General features: G+C 42.4%; 1 protein-coding gene across 1 annotated transcript; it reads right to left on the bottom strand.

The window, feature by feature from the left end:
* Positions 1-6,687: 6,687 nt before the first annotated feature.
* Positions 6,688-17,802, bottom strand: MRPL23 (mitochondrial ribosomal protein L23). Its single transcript, XM_071558804.1, has 5 exons — positions 17,708-17,802; positions 17,451-17,573; positions 16,269-16,351; positions 14,333-14,406; positions 6,688-7,057 (listed from the first exon to the last, which is right to left on the bottom strand). Exons 1-5 carry the CDS (start codon positions 17,731-17,733, stop codon positions 6,899-6,901), a joined length of 465 nt encoding a protein of 154 aa, XP_071414905.1. The 5' UTR covers positions 17,734-17,802; the 3' UTR covers positions 6,688-6,898.
* Between the last annotated feature and the right edge of the window lie 887 nt (positions 17,803-18,689).

Here is an 18,689-nt window from a genome sequence, read left to right as displayed (position 1 = left end):
CACAGACACCCCATCTTTCCCCGTGCTCTTCCCCTCATGCACATACACACACAGGGCCCTAAGAATCCTGGCACCCAGACGGCTTTTTCTTTTCCAAGCATGCCAAAACAAGCTAAGCTTCTAAATCCCTTTTAGAATCTGAACTTGTGTGGAAATGTGTTTGCCTCCATCCTATGTTTATTTTCTTTTGTTTTCAGGTTTGTTAGCCCAAGGGCAAATGTTGTTCCTAGCACCAGTTTTGGGGCTGGGTTTTGTTTTGGGGTTTTTTTTTGGGTTTTTTTTTGGTATTTATCTTTCAATCAAGTGTTCCTCCTTGCAAGGATAAACAGGATGTTTAGAGACTCTGGGTATGATGACCAGTCTTTGACAGCTGTTGTGACACACCACACACTAGGTTTGCCATGTGTGCAAGTGCTGGCACAGCTCAGTCTGCAGCAGGCTCTCTTCATTGGACGAGATGGACTACAGGACTTAAGAGGCCTTCAATAGCTCTATGTTTTCAGTGCAGGCTCACAAGAAATGCACTACATAGACATCATCCAGAAAAATTCCCTGGCCTCTCCCTTCACTTAGGAGGATATCACCTGCCCATCCCACCCCTTTCCAGTCAGCTCATTACACTAAACTATGCTTTGCCTGAGAAATTTTTCTTTTCCAGGTACATACAACAGACAGAGAACAGTCAAAATATTTCTAAATCACAATTCAACAGAGTTTTCCAAGCCTTGAATCACTAAATTAGTCTGATTCCTAAACCAAGAACTTTGGACAATAAAACGCAGATAGCACCAAGGGCCACATCCTAAGCAAGACCTCCCATGTCTGACCTCTCTAAAGTCCCAGACACCACAGAAGAAAATGTGGTGCCTAATCATGCACTGCACAAATTCTCCAAAATTTTACTTTTTATTCACAGCATTTTCTAACAGCTGAAGGCAGGAAAGGTTGAGACTGATAATTAGTCCTGTTTTGTAATTAAAAACGATTAGTTTTGCATCAAGCCCCAATTACTGTGTTCTCCAGTCACAGCATAAGTGATCTGAATTCTGCAAGGTGGGTGTGTCCGCAACAGCAGCACAAGCTTTGATAAGCCATACTATACACAAAGAGCTAAATGCTGTCTAAACAGCCATAAATCACTCTAAAGGAAACTGCTCAGCCACTGTGTTATCTCAGATAGTCTAAAACCTTTGCATTTAAAAAAAATAATATTTATAAAAATTACCTCTCTTCTCTACAAACACAAGATTCCTAAGCAGCAACATTAAGTTTTCCCCATTACAACCACTTTACCTAATTCACAGGACAAATCACAACATGTTTGTGACTTTCAAGCTGTTTGGGGCCAGCTTATTCAAGGAAACTGACTTGGTCCTACAATGCTTGTCAAGTCCAACCCTTGAAATTTATTCCAGGTAACATTCAACTGCAAGCTTCTGGCCTACGTACAGAAAGTACAGCATGAAATTTTATGGTCTGTGTTAATCAGGAGGTCAAAGGGATTATCACAATGCTCCTTTTTAGCTGTGGTGCCCTATGAGCCTTGGCATATAAGCTACCCTGGAAAGCCATTCTCAGACAACTGTTTTAAATTGGACTCTGAGCAGTCCTTGAACTCTACTTCAGGAGAAAGCCACATTGTCAAGATAACGGTTTTATAGCTTTTAGTCCTCTCAGGAAAAATAGTGCTTCCTTTGTGTACCTTGCCCTGTCGCATACCCTAAGCAGATGCCCTATGTCCAATCCTTACCACTCCCTGCAAGCCGTTCCACAAACACACCGGAGCTGAAGAAGCAACAGTCTGTCCTACAACCTGAAAATTCAAATAAGTAAAATAGTTTTTCTGAAATAAAGAAGCCAGCTTTGATGTAATTGGGATAACCCGGATGGAGCAGGAATTCCCCAACCATGAAGACATTTTCCACAGCAAGATGGCATTGGATAAATTAAGCAAAATTTTCCTACTGCTTCATTCATTCAGCACTGCTAACAACAGTGGGTCAACAGTGGATCAAATAATTGAATACATCTTTCTGTCACGTGATGTATAATTTAGGGGTCACAGTATGGGAGCAGGTATCAGAAACTCTGGATTAACCTTCTCAGGCATGTTCAGCAATGAAAGTGAGCCATCTCTTCTCTTCCCTGTACTCAACGTTCCTTTGCCCAGAACGAGAATATTTGTTAATGGATTAGCATATACCTTTTCTGGAATCCACCACAAGGTTGTACTTCTTTCCTTAATTTAGCCTTTTCTCTTTTAACCACCAGTAGCCTGACAAACAGGGAATGATGGACAGGACTGTAAAACTGGCCACTGATGTACAGGCTACACCTGACCTTTAACATGGTGGTGTCCCTCAGGGGTTTGTATTGGGGTCAGTTTTGTTTGACACCTTCATCAGTGACATAAACAGTGGGATCAATGTGCCCATGGCACTTTTGCAGACAATATGAAGCTGAGTGATGCAGTTGACACTTCCAAGGGATGGGACGCCATTCAGAGGGACCTAGACAAGCTCAAGAAGTGGGTTCATGAGAACCTCATGAGATTCAGCAAGGCCAAGTGCAATCCCTGGTATTAACACAGGCTAGGGGATGAAGGGATTGAAAGCAGCCCTGTGGAGAAGGACTTGGAGGTGCTGGTGGATGAAAGGCTGGACGTGAGCCAGCCATGGGCACTTGTAGCCCAGAAAGCCAAATCTATCCTGGGCTGCATCAAAAGCAGTGTGGCCAGCAGGTCAAGGGAGGTGATGCTGCCCCTCTACTCTGCTCTGGTGAGACTCCACTGGGAGTGCTGCATCCATTTCTGGGGTCCCCAACACAGGAAGGACATGGACTTGTTGGGGTGAGTCCAGAGGAGGGCCATGAAGATGATTAGAGGGATGGAACACCTTGCCTATGAGGAAAGGCTGAGGGAGTTAGGGTTGATCAGTCTGGAGAAAAGACGGTTCCATGAAGACCTTATTGCAGGCTTTCAGTACCAAAAGGGGGCCTTATAAGAAAGATAGGGACAGATTTTGTGCAGGGTCTGTTGCAGTAGGACAAGGGATAATGGTTTCAACTAAAAGAGGGCCAATACGGATTAGATATAAGGAAGAAGATTTTTACAATGCAGATGTTGAAACACTGGAGCAGTTATCTCAGAGAGGTGGTGAATGCCCCATCACTAGAAACAGTCAAGGTCAACAACCTGGCGCAACTGAAGATGCCCTTGCTAATTGCAGGGGAGTTGGACTAGATGATTTTAAAGATCCCTTCCAATCCAAATCATTCTATGATTCTAAAGTTTGGGTAACACAGTAGATGAAGGTACCACAACTTTGTGTCTAATCACTTATCTGCTGTCCTGCACCCTCTGAGGCATCACAGCAAGGCTCAGGTGACAAGTGGTTAGAAGACACAGTGATTTTGTTACCTGCAAGAACCTGTCCCTAGCACTCAACTGAACAAGACCTATAACACAAAATTTCAAAATTTCAAAGTTGTAATGTTAAGAGGGTCACTTAGATAGTCACCTCATTGTCTCTGCAACTCATTTTGGTTTGTTTCAAAAAAAAAACACTCTGAGGTGTCCTGGTATTGCTGGGACAGTGCTCATCATCGCTAGAATAGCACTCATCATAGCCAGATGCTTTTCTCTGTTAGAGTGTCCAACACAGTCAATTGTGCATCCACCAACTGTTCCAGCACTTTACTCTCTTTGGAGGGTTGTACACGTTCAGAGAGGAAAGAAATTGTGTTCAACATCTCTCACATGTCAGAGAAGCCACCAGCTGCAGAGCTGTGCACGCCATGTGCAGGACGTGGCTTCTCCCGCACCACAGTGAACATCAGTCTCTTCAACCAAGTCATTACTTTAGTCCTTGGAGAAGTTATTCACATGTATATCCACATCATTAGCCCACAGGTATAGTCAGTGACACAGCCAAAGACAGCTCAACACCTCTGACAGCAGAGCTAGATATGACTTCATAGGATCTGTTGATCCCTTACATCACCCAAAATAAACATCAGGATGTGCTGGAAGCAGCACAGTATATTGAACACAACTCAGAAAAAACTCTTGAGTCCCTGTCCTAGTTTTGTAACTCATTTGCTGTATTTCTCTCTGGTACATGATACAATCTCTGCCTTCATATTAAAGTATCAATTCTGTTATCTTTCAGTCCACCTGTACAGCTTGGAGGATGGGATTTGTGAAGTATTGAAGCACCAGATCATAATAATCGCAGGCACTTCCTCAGAAACACTGGTCAAGGGGCTGGGAAAAACTTGAGATCTTTTTAAATCTCACTTCTATTGCAATCATGAACATTAAAGCAAAATAATGTTGGTTCAGGGACTTTTTCTTTAATCTTGCCTTAATTCCACAGGAATACTGTTTTAGAAGTAGCTGGTAACCTTGAGTAAGATTGCCCATGACAGAGGGTTGAAACCAGGTGACCTTTTAGGTCGCTTCTTCCATATCTGCTTTCTTAAGTAGCTTGAGCACCTGCTAGAATTTGGTTGCAGCAACTTCATATAGATATGGGTTTATTTGTATCTCTGTTTCTTCCCCTTTGTGTCCTTCTAGAGAGAAACCTGCCTTGAACATGAGCTAGAAATTCATTACCCATGGAGAAATCACAGAATAGCAAAGAATAGTAAACCTACAGAGGGGCTTTTGATACTCACTCAGCCTAGAGCATATTTGGGACTGCAAAGAAATTCCATTTGGTTTGGATCCTCAATGCCAGTACACAAGCTGGCAACTCCAGTGACTCCTGAGGACCGTTATCAGAGAGGCTAATTGTTAAATATATCTCTTGCTGTTAACACCTAACACATGGAATACAACCTCATTTATCCAGAACTACCACATACCTGACTATTTGTTTGCTCAAGGCCGACCAACCAGTTAGGAAGATATATGGCAACACTAGATAACTTCATTTTATCTTCACCATGGTGAAAAAGATGGAGTTACCTATATTGGAGGTAACCACAAAGGAAAGTGGAAAAATAGCAAACACCCTACTATTATATTGTAGGAACAAAGTCACAGTCCCAATAAAGGTCATCCCCATACTGATCTGTGAGTTTGAGAAACAGCCTCTTTAAAAAATGTATTTAAAAAAGGAAGGGTGGGGTGGGAGGCTGTGTACAGCAGAGAGGAGAGTCTTGCACCTAAACTAATTCAGCCATCCTACTTTAAAACTGCAGGCCAGCTCCTGATTTAACCTGGAGTTTCACATGTCAGTACAAAACTCTGGAAGTGTTGCCTTTGCAGATGTGCCAAACATATGAACTGTTTTCACTGAAGTCAGTATTTTTCCACATCTACTATTCTAACTGCTGGCAGGCTGGCAGTAGCAAATCCTCCCTTATCTCCTTCCTCTCTGCGAGCATCTCTGTGTTTAAGCACTGGTTAACTTAGATCATACATGATCTCCCTCTTTGGAAACTGGACAAAGAGGAGGAGGGGAGAGTCACTAGGGCTGTAAGGAACAAACCATTGAAGAAGATGAACTGTCATGCAGGAGGGAAGTAGCAGGGGGAAAGAGGTGACTAATGAACAGAAGTGGGTGCGTAAAATCCTACTTGGATTGCCTCTCTGGAGAACAGCTGTTTCCTTGTAAACATCTTGCTAGCTGTCCAAACAAGAAGTTCAGACACAGAACAATAAAGGAGAGCACCCGGGTAGAAGTGTTGAAGGCATGGGCTCATTCACTACCCTGCCAATTGCTCCAAGTGCCAGGGAAACATTAGCTATATGTTTAACCCTGCATGCACTGTATTGTAGCAGATCGGCTGCAGAAATATCCTTCCCCATCTGTGGTGAAGTCCTTCCTCCTTTTCCCGTAGTGTTTCTGACACAACAGCAGAGCACGCTACTTGACAAAGGAAAAGAGGAAATATCCTCATCAGAGCAAGGAGAAAGAATTACAGAGCCAAGAAATGAAAAAACATGGCAGCCCTGAAGGCCTCAAAATGTTCTACCACTGCCCTGGCATCAGCAACTTGGAAGTAGAGAGAGTTACACCAGAAAAAGTAAAAGGAGTCTTTTTATTAGTCCTCAGCACAAAACAGCCTACACTGGCAAAAGCATTTCCATGCCAATATAACTATGTCCACACAGGACACTTGCCAGCACTGCAAGGTAGCTGAGACAGGGGAAGGAATACCAGCATAACTGTGCCAGTAAACATTCCTAGGGCAGGCAGCCACAGAAGGCAACTACCTGCACTGCACAACAGCAAGCAGAGAAATGGACCATATTTGCCTGTTCCTTGATGCTTCTGGGGATCAAACACATACATGCCTGGTCATAAGCCTGTCCTGTAAACCATGTCCCCAAAATGCCACACAACAGTTACAGGAGTGCAATAAGATAATACTTCTCCAGGAAAGATGGGGTCACTGCAAGGAAGGCAATACACAGGATAGTAGGACACAGTAACTAACGATAAGGGAACCCTACATCCTGAGCCTGTAGTCCAGTTACCTCCACTTTCATGTCCACCTCTGACTAACCTATCTTGATTTTTATATGTTCCATTCAGTGCAAACTGCACATATCCTAGGAAATTAAATGCCTCCTACTTCTACTCAACCTGTAGAAGCATGAAGAAGATAAACACAAAGACACTCTCACAGTCAAAAATTACAACAAGGAATTCCACATTTTAGAAATAGTCCACAAGTTCACAGGAAAGACCTGACGCAGACAGATTTGTTTCACCTTTTTATTTCTTCAGGGCCATTTTGTTGTAGTTATGCACACACAACCAGGAAAAAAGACACACTAGCAAGGGCTGATCAAGAATAAACATTCAGTCATTACAAGGAGAAAAGAGTGCAAGATGTGCTAACCAAAATCCCTCTCAGCTAAAAGGAAGGCAGCTGGCTTGTTGCATCAAAGTCCAAACCAATCAGGGACTCCACCACGTCTCGGGTCACCTTTCTGCTTCTCTTTCTCCATATATTTACTTCTGAAGTCATCGAAAGAACGAGTTTCTGTGTCTTGTTCTTTCTCTGGAAATAGGTTGGGAAACTGAAAGGTTTGTCCTTGGCCCTAAGGAGAAAACAAATGGTCAGAGAGACATTCCAGCCTTTCTGCAATAGCTATGATGCATATACTTACAATGAAAGACCACCCTGAAGTTTCAGCTAGTGCAAAATGGTACCTCATAAACTCCCAAGACCTCCTTCCACCCATGTCCCCAAGACATATGTATATCCGTCCCCGCCAAAAGCTAACTTTCAGCCTCTCCTGAGTGGTACTTAATAAATAGACATCTTTTTTTACAGATGCATGATTGGGAGATGGACACCTCTTCAAAGGCTTTGAACCAGCTCAGAGATGTCATGTAAGTCATATAGTAAAAGCAAAATGAGCAAAGTAAGTGATTCTGTTAAAGTAACACCACTGGGGAAATACATGGTGAAGCAGCCATTTGTTATGTTAACACTCAAGATACGAGCAGTGGTTGTAGCTGTTTAGATCTTAGCCGAGACAGAACATTCCTAGCAGCTGTTATTTTAGAGTGTAATTTGGGAATACAGAATAACAGATATCAGAGGTCTCTTATCAATGGACAAAGACTACAGTGTAAAACAATTACAGTGGAAACAATCTGCCTAATATATCACTAATGAGATTAAAGTGATTACATCTGCATCAGTCATTCTGCTTAACAGATAAGCCATTTTAGTGAAACATCATCATCGGATCTATGTCTCCCACTTGGAAAATAAACATTTGCTTGGTCTCTGGCTTTTATCTAGCAGCAGGAAACCATTATTCTGTGCAATTGTACTATCCCATTAACATTACCTACTTACTTTTTAGTGGTGTTTGCACTAAGCACAACTTCATTAAACTCAGCATTATCAGCCCTTCCATTGTGTATGAGACCTTGCATAATAAAACTTGTAACTGATTACTCATAACTATAAAATTACTCTCAAAAATACTTACAAGCGTTACCATACACTAATTTCTTTGGCAGCATACTGCATACAGAATTTTCAAGAAAAACATTTAATTGCTTTAGATGAAAAGAAGTGGGTTTGGGGGTTTTTGAGATGAGCCATTCTTTACATTTTTGCAATAAATATAACCAAACAACAGACCCAGTTATGAAATGGTTTCACAAAGGACATGAAAGGAACCTTCCACAGCATGCTACCTACCCTACATTTTGGGATGATAAAAAATATGACATAATTAAATCCAACAGAACTGTCACCACATCCCCAACCCAGCTGAATGTGTGCTATGTTTCATTTAATCATATACACTCAACCTGGTAAATAACAGGTGTGAAAAAATCTAAACCTCAAGCATATGCTTTGGAGAAAAAAATATGACTTACCCCAGATGAGATTATCCAGACTGAAATCTACAAAATACCAACTCATATCCAGCAATGCTCTGGTTGTTTTTGTAGTGCATACTTCTTGGGGGTTTCCTAAGAGTCTGACCATACTACAAAAACAACAAGGGAGCTGCTGTGTACATTGCTCTCTCCTTGATTCTAGCCTGGACAAGCTCAACTGGAATATATCAAGATTTTCCTCTCCATTTGGTGTATACTCTGGGGTTTCAACTCTTTTGTACCTTTAAATTACCAACAGGTATGCTTTTACTAGCTGTCCTATGACAGCTAAAGTATAGTTCCATTTCATGGCACAGAAACTGGCCTTGAGCAATCTCCTCAGTGTCCTTGAGCAATCCCAAAGCTGCAGCCTACTGAAACTGTTCCTGTAGCTGGATCAGCAACAAGCACCCTTGAGGCCAAGCGCTGCCCAAGATTTTAGCACACTGAAGCATTTGGAAAAGAATTTGTTTATATTACAAAAATTACTGTGTTTTAACACAGTGTCTCTTGGCTCTGTGATACCTATAGAACAAACATGGCTGATACTAAAGACTCATCTGTCCTTGAGAGGAAGCCATTTTAGTCAAACGAGTCAGAAAACAATTCAGGCTAACATGGTAGGCACACCACCTACACTGAAAATCTGAGAACTATTTATATTGGTAACAGTGTAGTAAAGGACTGTTCTTGTTATGCAGCACTTTCATTCTGGTATGCTTCCAGGACCAATGCATTTCCCTTATTGGAGAATGAAGGAAAGCTGTCCCTAAAGCATACTAACAATGTCCATGGTAATTCACTAAGCATTGCAAAACAATTATTATTTTTAAAAAGAGGGAAGTGAACAAAAAAGATACACATAGAGGCTGCAGCAAAACCAGACAAAGCTTTAAGCTGTTTATCAAAGTGCTCACAGTTCCCATTTCAAGGCTGGTGAAAGTCAAATATTGAGCTGAAAATGTCAATCTGTATCGGGAGTCTTTTAATAAATCAAAATCAGCAGAGACAAGTTGGCTCTTTCCAGCTCTTGTTTTGTGAAGAAAGTCTGATTTTGGCTGGTAGCCAAACACGATTTGAAACAGCCAAGACATTACACCCTGAGAACTGAAGGTTGATAAATCTTAAGTTACAATACTCTGCAGTAATACTGCACTGTTAAGGCTCTGGAGTGATGAAAGCTGTATGAAAAATAGCCATTGTGCATGCTCAGTAGCTGGTTTTCAGAAGATGCCTGCATCTTGGGTATTTCAAAATTTCAAAAGTACCAAAAAGCATCAACTTACATAAAGGACTGTAAGTCTCTCCAGGCATATTCATACTTCGTGCATCTTCCACATGATGCCAGAGACTACTGAGGTTCAAGCTCATATGCCACCTCCTCCAAAACAAATGCCTACCAAAGAAATGGAGGGATGGGCACTCCTTTACATGGAGCTGCTTTTCTTACAATTTGTAGAAATTTTCCCTTCTATACAGCAACCATTTGACAACCATATGAAAAATGTATTCCCCGAATGAAATCCTCACTCGAATAAAGCAAACAATTTTTACTAGGTTCATTAGGGTTTATCTGGTTTACAAACGTGGAACATGAAATGCTGGCATATTCAACCAGAAATCAAAACTCTGGCTTACTCAAAAACCTTGCATTTGTTTACAATTTTACCTTTTGCAAGCTCTTTATCCACAATCATCCTTTTAATTGCTGAATTATTGAAATTCACATAAGCTGAAGTAATCTCTAAAAAGGCTAGGACTTCAGAACTTCTGCTAGCATAATTACCTTAGTAAGAAGCACAGAGAAAGGGGGAGAAAATAAGAACACCTTTCTACCCAACATAGCTTTTCTGAGAGAAAATCCTGTAAAAAAATGACAGACACTGGAAAAAAAATTTTGCTCAGGTAATTTAGTCTGTCATGGAACTGAGTGCTGCACTGTCAGCACAAGAACTTTTTCACCAATGAGAGATGAGACATCGATATTCTGTCAGGATAAGCTCTGCCATCATGTGCTCTTATATGTAAGTGAGGCCTTACACTGCTAAAAAACAGAACCAACCAAAAAAAAAACAAAAGGCAAGTCAGAGAGCCAGCATTGAAACACCTAAAAAAATAAAGGCAATATAATGATTGTACGAATTGCTATTCTCAATTTAGGGCCTTCAGAGAGACCTCTCTTTTTCCTACAAACTCTGCAGTTATGTACAAGTGAAATGTGTGGTCCAGTGTTCAGATATCAGGAATGGGAGCCATTAAACTTCTTGTCCTGCACAACTCTAATCCTCACTTCAGCATTACCCAAATGTACAAAGCCTTATGGGAATCCATTTGTTAGATGCTAGTAACATCCTTCATGATAAAAAGTAACCCAAGCATCAAATGTGTACTTTCCCTTCAGATTTCAAGCCTTTATCATTAGAAAGGGTGAAAACATACCTTCTTCTCAGAGTCTGTCTAAGGAGTTGTCACATGGAGCAGTACAAACTGCCTCCATTCATTTTAATGAGAGGTTAAGTGACCATAATTAGGCCTATGAAATCAAGTGTTAGTCTTCCACTGCTGAGCCTCATGTCACAAAACTGCTGGAAGGACTACCCGGCACAAACTCACTTATACTCCCCTGACTTTTGCATCCCTTGAAAAGTTCAGAAATGGAAGGTCAGCACAGATATTACTGTGCAGAAATGATGCAACAAACACTGCCCATATAAACAACTGTGAGATCTTCTGACTATTTAGATAATTGAAGCACTTACTGCTGTCCTTCAGAATTTGCAGAAAAGTGATGTTTATAGTATCATTAACTAAAAAAAACCAACAGCACAGGATACAGTCCAGCAGTAGCAGCAAATGCTGCTAACTTTAATAATCCAGTGCATTTGAACAGTTCCACTATTGCAGTGCTAACGTCTGATGTTAAAACATATAGCAAAACAACACAGAAAGCAACTTCAAAATTCCACTGAGGAGTAACACTGCATATGGAGTATCCAAGTTTCCTCTGAATTCGAAAGAAAACTGTTCTATCTGATGTGCAAATAGGTTAATTACTGTGAATGTACAGGATACCCTAAACAGGGTTTGAGGAGAAACCATTTGCAAAAATGTTCCCACTGGTGCCATCATTCAAGCAGCTAAATAGGTGTTAGTCCTAATGTTGAGAAGGTAAGACTCCTTTTCACAACCATCTCTGATAGATTTCTTAAAACAGGTTTAATTAAAAATAGGTCTGGATTCCAGAGGCTTGTCTACAGTTGTGCTCCCACGGGTGCTAACACCTGTTAAGCTAAACCAATGAGAACACTGAAAAGAAGGAGGAGGAGGGGATGTTGTTGTTTTTTTTTAATTTTGCTGATGTTAATGCAACTGCAAAGTTTCCCACTGGCTTTTTTTTCTTCTTTTTTTCTTTTCATTATCGTAATTAAAGCTGTACTTGAATATGAAGAAAGGTTGCTGGACTACATTTATTTTATCTACTTGCAAAGATATATAGCTTTGGCTTTAATTTAAAAAATATAACAACGTAGAAAAGTAGCATTTGATACCCAAGGCTGTAAGCCTCTAACTTAAACCTTTCTCACCACATTCCAAAGGGAGAAAAAACGCAGGCAGGCTCTGGAATGGCAAGACATTGTTGATCCACAGCCTTCTACGATTTGAGGTATTTTTTTAGTGTGAAAATATTATGCTTGGACAGATCACGTATTTGTCCAGTTACCGCCAGAGAATAAAGTAAACAGCACTGAATCTCCAAGAAATAGTATTTGGAAAAGAAAGGACAACAATTCTTACATGTGGAACAGCTGGGGTACTAGTCTGACACCTAAGGGTATGTTGACTATGACTTCCTACACCTTCTACCTTTCAGTTACTTGTAGTAAGTTAATGGGTATGTGTATTGCACTGGAATACCTAAGGTGATGCTTTATGAAATAGGGAAACACAACTGGTCATGAGAATATGCGCAATTTCATTCAGGTAAACTGCACCACAGCTGCCACCAAATCACACCGGAAAGAGCAACACTTCCACCTAGTGGGCAACAGAAAGATCAACGCAAGACCTACCAAAAACACATCCGTATTTTTCCAGTCATAAGCAGTTTTAACTTGAAACTGGATTAATGAGAGAAAACACAGCTGGTAAAAATGGTGGGAAAGCCCAGCTACTCTGACTCACGGCAGATGCAAATTAATTCTCATGAAAATAAGGATTTTACAGCGGTTACCAAAGACTTTCCTAAATTAGGCAGATATTAACAATGGACTGCATGGGGCCTGTTACGGCCTGAATCACTCCATGAATGTGAATGAAGGCAAACCCATCAGATTCAGAAATGACACTGGGTTTCTGGCTTCACCTACAGTTGAAAGCTAGTGTGAACACAGGACTGGGATGGTCATTGTCTGAGACATCAGAGCTAGTGACAAAAAGCAAGGAACAAAAGGAAAAAGAGAGAGAAGGAATAAAGGGGAACAGACAAACCTAAATGTTAGAGGAATTACTGACAACAACAACAGGAAAAAAAAAGAGAGCAAAGAGACCAGGAATGAGGTGAGGAAAAAACATAAAGACCAAGCTTCACTGACAAGAGTTTAGTAAATGGTCAGGATTCCCTCCCTTGAGATTAAACACATCAAAAGGTGGTCCCCTTGAGATTAAACACATCAAAAGGTGGTTCCATCCATCCGTTCATGGGATGGATGGAAAACATGGTATTCCTTAAGATCTTATTATGGTAATTATGTTATAGGGTAACGCAGCAAGTGACTTCTGGCTGTCCCCATGTACTAAGAGCAGTCCTCAGCATAAGAGAGACATGGCTCTGTGCATTGCCCAGAAAACAAAATGGGAGGCTGGAGGAATGACCAGAGTTCCTGCTGTGCACTTGCCTCCAGTTCCAAACTGCTTCGGGTAAATCTCCACTCCTCTGCTGAGCTACCCTTAATGTAATGGCAACTATTCTAGGTCAAGAGGTTTGACATGAAAGAAACGCACACAGGCACTACATTAATTAAGTGTCTTGCTCCACAGAACAGCAGTATTCTGCTTCTCATCCTTCACCCCAAGTATCTATGGGTTGCAGACTACCTCCTGCTTAACTCAGCAGACAAGAGAAAGAAAGACTACATTAAATACAATGAAATAAAATTTGAGAACTGACTACAGTTCACTAAAGACCCCAATTCCATATGAACTCTTTGGTAGTCTTTAAGAGCACACAATGTTCCCCCAACACTGAATCCTTGCCCCAGGATGAAGTAACACTGAGGCTCTGTTGCCAAAACCGATTTTGAGCTTATGGTTTTACAACCATAAATAGCATTCCTTTAATGTCGTTTTGCCATGTGAAGGGATTTTCTGTCACTGGCTGCACTTCTTTTTTGCATAAAGACAGGTAAGCCCAAGAGAAGTCTAACTATAATATACTCCTTTTGTGGAAGAAACTTACAAGAACATGAAGCTCCTTTTCCACTGGGCAACCAACACATGTTTCAGAACCCAGTTTAGCCACAAAGCATGCTTGTTAGACATGACTAAAGGCTCTCCAAGGAACATGCCTTAGTCTTCTCTGAAATTCAAAGACCTTTAATAAGAAGTTCCCTACGCTAATAATATATTCTTTCACTTACTGGACGTTTCAGCAATTAACCACATAAGTCGTGAACTTTCCAGCACACAGAGTACAGGGTCAGCGTGGAACTCACTGGCAAAGCAGCACTATATGACATCAGCCACAATGTACATACAGACCTCAAACCAATACAGGACTTGAAAACTAACCATTTGTTTGAATTTGATCTTTACACTGAGTCACTTAAGTCTGGAACGCGTTAAAGAAACTGTCACGTTTAGAGAATTAGCAGAAATTTTCGGCCAACTGGGACAATTCACTGGACAATACTTCCAGCTTGGCTGATTAACAGTCCCTTTCTCTTTTGTCACAAGTATCCATGTTAACTCACCAGCTGTACATAGGCAACCTTGTAATCTGGCTTCTTCTCTCTCTGATTCCTGTGATTCCTCTTGTTGTTTGCACCTGCAAAAAATTAAGAGAATCCCACTTTTTACTTTCCAGGACTTCTAAGTTCTCCAAGCAAGACCAGTCTGAAAGCGGTCTTCATTAGCTCTGATTGACTGTCAAGAGGAATACTCTTCCTTCAGTACCAGCACAGCATCACAATTACTGAAGTGTACTGATACTGGTGGACACTACTCTCCTCATTTACAAGCAGGGAACTGAAGTATCACCAGCCATTGTGCCTTCATGTCACACACAGAGTCTGCAAAGAAGCAAGGAGCTAAGTTTCCCAAGTAAGGGGCCAGAAGTGATAAACTGCCCTCAGCTTCAGGAAGATGAGGAGAAAATGACCATTAAACAGTTTTAAACTTGAGAATTTTTACTACGCAGCTAATGAGCCGGATCTCCTGATTATACAGCAGGAAATTATACTATACATTCAGACAAACCAAAGCACCTAAACTTTCTTCAAGTATGTCAGTCACAACTGAGTGGGAAGTACAATTTACTCCCTGCATATTAAGCAGACATTAAAGCTCTCAAATTATTAGATATTCTAATTTTATCCCTGACTATACACATTTTACCATCACTTAAAATGAGCAGAGAGGGACAACATGGTTATAAGGACAAGCATAACTATTTTTCAGTGCTGTGTGGAACCAGATGTGTCTGGTATTTAAGACTTTATTTAATTCTGTTTTACACATAAACATATTACAATGATACTTTCAGGTTTTTTCTTCTTTTGTATGTTATGAGTTTTACCATCTTATTTTGAAGCTTTTGCTTTCATTCTCCATTTTTCATTAGTACAGCTCTTTTTTCCCCACTCATTTTAAAATCATCCCTAATCTTAACATTACAAACACATAATCAATTCGTTTGCTAGATTCACTACACGAAAAAGGAAAGGAAAGTCATCAAAGATGTCCTAACCAACAAGTCATTCTCCGCTTGATTACTGCACTGCCTGATGATCAAAAAGTTAAATTAACATGAAAAATGTATTTCTGATTTTGGACTGCATTCAAACTGCAGTAAGAGCAGTTCTGGGAAAGGACATGTTAATATGCAAAGGTAACATTATCTAAATTTAGCTTGTTTCAGTTACAGACTGGTCCCTCTGTTCCAAGTCAGAGTTCAGCATAAGTTAAACTAGGAATGTTTTTTCTTTTTCTCTTAGATTAGTTTTATGTTGATTTCTTGGTCGTTTCAGGTAGGGTCTTGGGTGGGTTTTTTGTTGTTCTTGTTGTTTCTAGGGGTAGTACAGGAGAGAAATGCTGCAAGTGCATGCCATTTAACTCTGTTGCAGAAATGTGATAGAACAGGTAATAAAGAACTCAAAGTTCATCAAGAGTTATTATGACATTATTTAGTGGTTTAACAGAATACTTTTCTTTGCTCTACAAACTTTGCTTTTTGTTAGACCATAACACCTACTTGATGTGCATGCAAGGTGATCTCAACTCACATCTTTTTTTAAACAAAGGCTATGGCTGAAATTAAGTTTAATTACTAATTGTATTAAAATACAAGAAGCAGTTCCTTCTAAAGGGGGACACCCACTGGTTTTCAAGGAGAAATAATATCAACTCAAAAGCACAAGCTAGATAACTGCCAGGATGACAAGGTTTTTTAAATTTAGATTTTAGTTTTTAGAACTGTGTTTAAATCATAATTTAAACAATGCATTCAAATATGAAGTGGTGCATATTCATTTGAAGGGATGAATAAACAATGAAACTGACTTAACATCACCAGCTAAACTCCTGGGATCAAAGGTTGCTGAAATCTGACAGACCTTTTGATAGCTAAAGTCCATGCTGGCTGCGCAAGGATGGTGCATTCATTCCGTTGGATTACTCAACTGCACTTACCATGCTGTATCCTGGTCCTCACAGCAGCTACTGGCACATTGTATATTCTTTCAAGGTAATTCCTGATATCCAGTTTCGTCATTCTAGAAATGCATAAGGATTTTGGGGAAAGGGAGGGAGGGAAGGAAGGGAGGAAGGGAGGAAGGGAGGAAGGGAGGAAGGGAGGAAGGGAGGAAGGGAGGAAGGGAGGAAGGGAGGAAGGGAGGAAGGAAGGAAGGAAGGAAGGAAGGAAGGAAGGAAGGAAGGAAGGAAGGAAGGAAGGAAGGAAGGAAGGAAGGAAGGAAGGAAGGAAGGAAGGAAGGAAGGAAGGAAGGAAGGGAGGGAGGGAGGGAGGGAGGGAGGGAGGGAGGGAGGGAGGGAGGGAGGGAGGGAGGGAGGGAGGGAGGGAGGGAGGAAGGAAGGAGGAAAAAAGAAGAAAGAAAAGAAAGAAAAGAAAAAGAGAAAGAAAGAAAGAAAGAAAGAAAGAAAGAAAGAAAGAAAGAAAGAAAGAAAGAAAGAAAGAAAGAAAGAAAGAAAGAAAGAAAGAAAGAAAGAAAGAAAGAAAGAAAGAAAGAAAGAAAGAAAGAAAGAAAGAAAGAGAAAAAAGTGTAAATATTAAAAAGCAAAATAAAGCAGAGACTGGTTGATACTCTGGAATAAATGTTTTCCTCTTCTTTTAACCAAGGTAGCTCTACTGCACAGAAGTATAAACTCAACACACATCACATATTGCTACAGCAATTTATTATTCATAAACCGTAACAACTGGCAAATATTTTATCCTCTGTAGCCTCAACAGATATATTTTGTGTACAGCAGAATTTCTCAGTGTCCGAGCTGAGAACCCTTTATCTTCTGAGTAGCAGTTTCTGGAATTATCAGCACCTGCCACAGGCTTGTGGGCTCTGCTGTGTTCAATCAGACCGGTCAGGCTGAGAAAGTCCTGACAAACACCCGGCCATCACCTTGCTTCCTCTGGACTGAATTCACATGCACTTCCGACTTCTGCCCCAGCCCCTGGGAAGGCCGAGCCTCACTAACATTCCAGGAGAGGAGCCAGCGAAGCTCGTCCCCGCACAGGTGCCCTCGCTGCCCTCCGCGATCATCGCCGTGCAGAAGCCTTTCCTGCTGCCCACCGGGTGCCTTCGGGCCCTCCGCCCTCCCACCCCCAGCTGCCCGGCCCCGCCGCCGTGCCGCACTCACTCCATGGAGACGCGGAACTGGACGGTGTCCTCAGGCTGCGGGACGCCGGGCCGCACGGCCAGCATGAAGAAGTTGGGACGGAAGATCCGCAGCTGCGGGCCGCCCCTCTGGAACAGCGGGTACCTGCGGGGACACGGCGCCGCGCACTCATTGACCGTCCGAGCCCACCCCGCTGCCCGGCCCCAGCCCGCCCGGCCCCGCATCCCACCGCATCCCACCGCCGCCCGGCCCGACCCGACCCGACCCGGCCCGCTCACACGGCTTTCCTGGCGCGGGTCGCCATGGCCGGGCCCGGCTGGAAGCGGCGGCGCCAGAGCGGCTCACGAGGGGGGCAGCTGCGCCCCCGGCTGGAGTGGAGGAGCGCGGCGGGGCCGAGTGAGGGGCCCCGGCAGCGGGACCGGCCTTAGGGCGAGCAGGGGCCGCTAGAGGAGCCGCAAGGCCGGGGGAGGCGGCAGGAAGTGCCTGCAAAAGGCCTCATCTGGAATACTGTGCCCAGTTCTGGGCTCCTCAGTACAACAAAGACCTGGAGGTACTGGAGAGGACAGAGGGAAGGCAACAAATATGATGAGGGGTCTCTGGAGCATCTCTTATGAGGAGAGACTGTGGAAGCTGGGCCTGTTTAGTCGAGAGAAGACCAAGCGCGGATCTCATTAATGCATGTGAATATCTCAAAGGCAGGTGCCAAGAGGCAGGTGCCAGACTGTTTTCGGTGGTGCCCAGAGACTAGATGAGGAGCAATGGCCATAAACTAAAACACAAGAAAAGTTTCATCTCAATATGAGGAAGGAACTTCTTTACATCGAGGGTGGGAGAGCACTGGATCAGGCTGCCCAGGGAGGGCATAGAGTCTCCCGCTCTGGAGACATTGAAAACCCACCTGGATGCATTCCCATGTAACCTGCTCTTAGGGGATGCTGCCTTGGCTAGATGATGTCCAGAGATTCCTTCCAACCCTAACAATTCTGGGATTCTGGGAAAATGTCACCTCTGTGGGACTTTGCAGTGCTGTCCACATTTCACAGGGTCTTGTGCTTGCAGTGACAGGAGGGAGGTGACTCTCCTCTGCCCTCTGCGCTGGTGAGACCCCAGTGGCCGTGCAATCCAGCCTGGGGGTCCTCAGCACAACAGACACAGAGCTGTGGGAGTGGGTCCAGAGGAGGCCACGGAGATGTTGACAGGGCTGGGACAATTCTTGTGAGGGGATAGGCAGAAAGAGCTGCCATTGTGCAGCCAGGAGAG

Source organism: Pithys albifrons, chromosome 6 (genome assembly GCF_047495875.1).
Source record: "Pithys albifrons albifrons isolate INPA30051 chromosome 6, PitAlb_v1, whole genome shotgun sequence".
In the NCBI taxonomy this organism is placed as follows: Eukaryota; Metazoa; Chordata; class Aves; order Passeriformes; family Thamnophilidae; genus Pithys; species Pithys albifrons.
Note: the sequence above shows the minus strand (reverse complement) of the source record. Positions and strands in the feature narration are given on the sequence as shown.

Bases quoted from the DNA above. Each gene is read 5' to 3' on its own strand.
- MRPL23 (XM_071558804.1), bottom strand. From the start codon at position 17,733: ATGGCGACCCGCGCCAGGAAAGCCGT. The intron at 17,574-17,707 runs GTGAGCGGGCCG...GTGTCCCCGCAG, and splicing joins ACCCGCGCCAGGAAAGCCGT to GTACCCGCTGTTCCAGAGGG. The intron at 7,058-14,332 runs GTGAGTTAACAT...TTTTCTCCTTAG, and splicing joins AGGTTGCCTATGTACAGCTG to GGCCAAGGACAAACCTTTCA.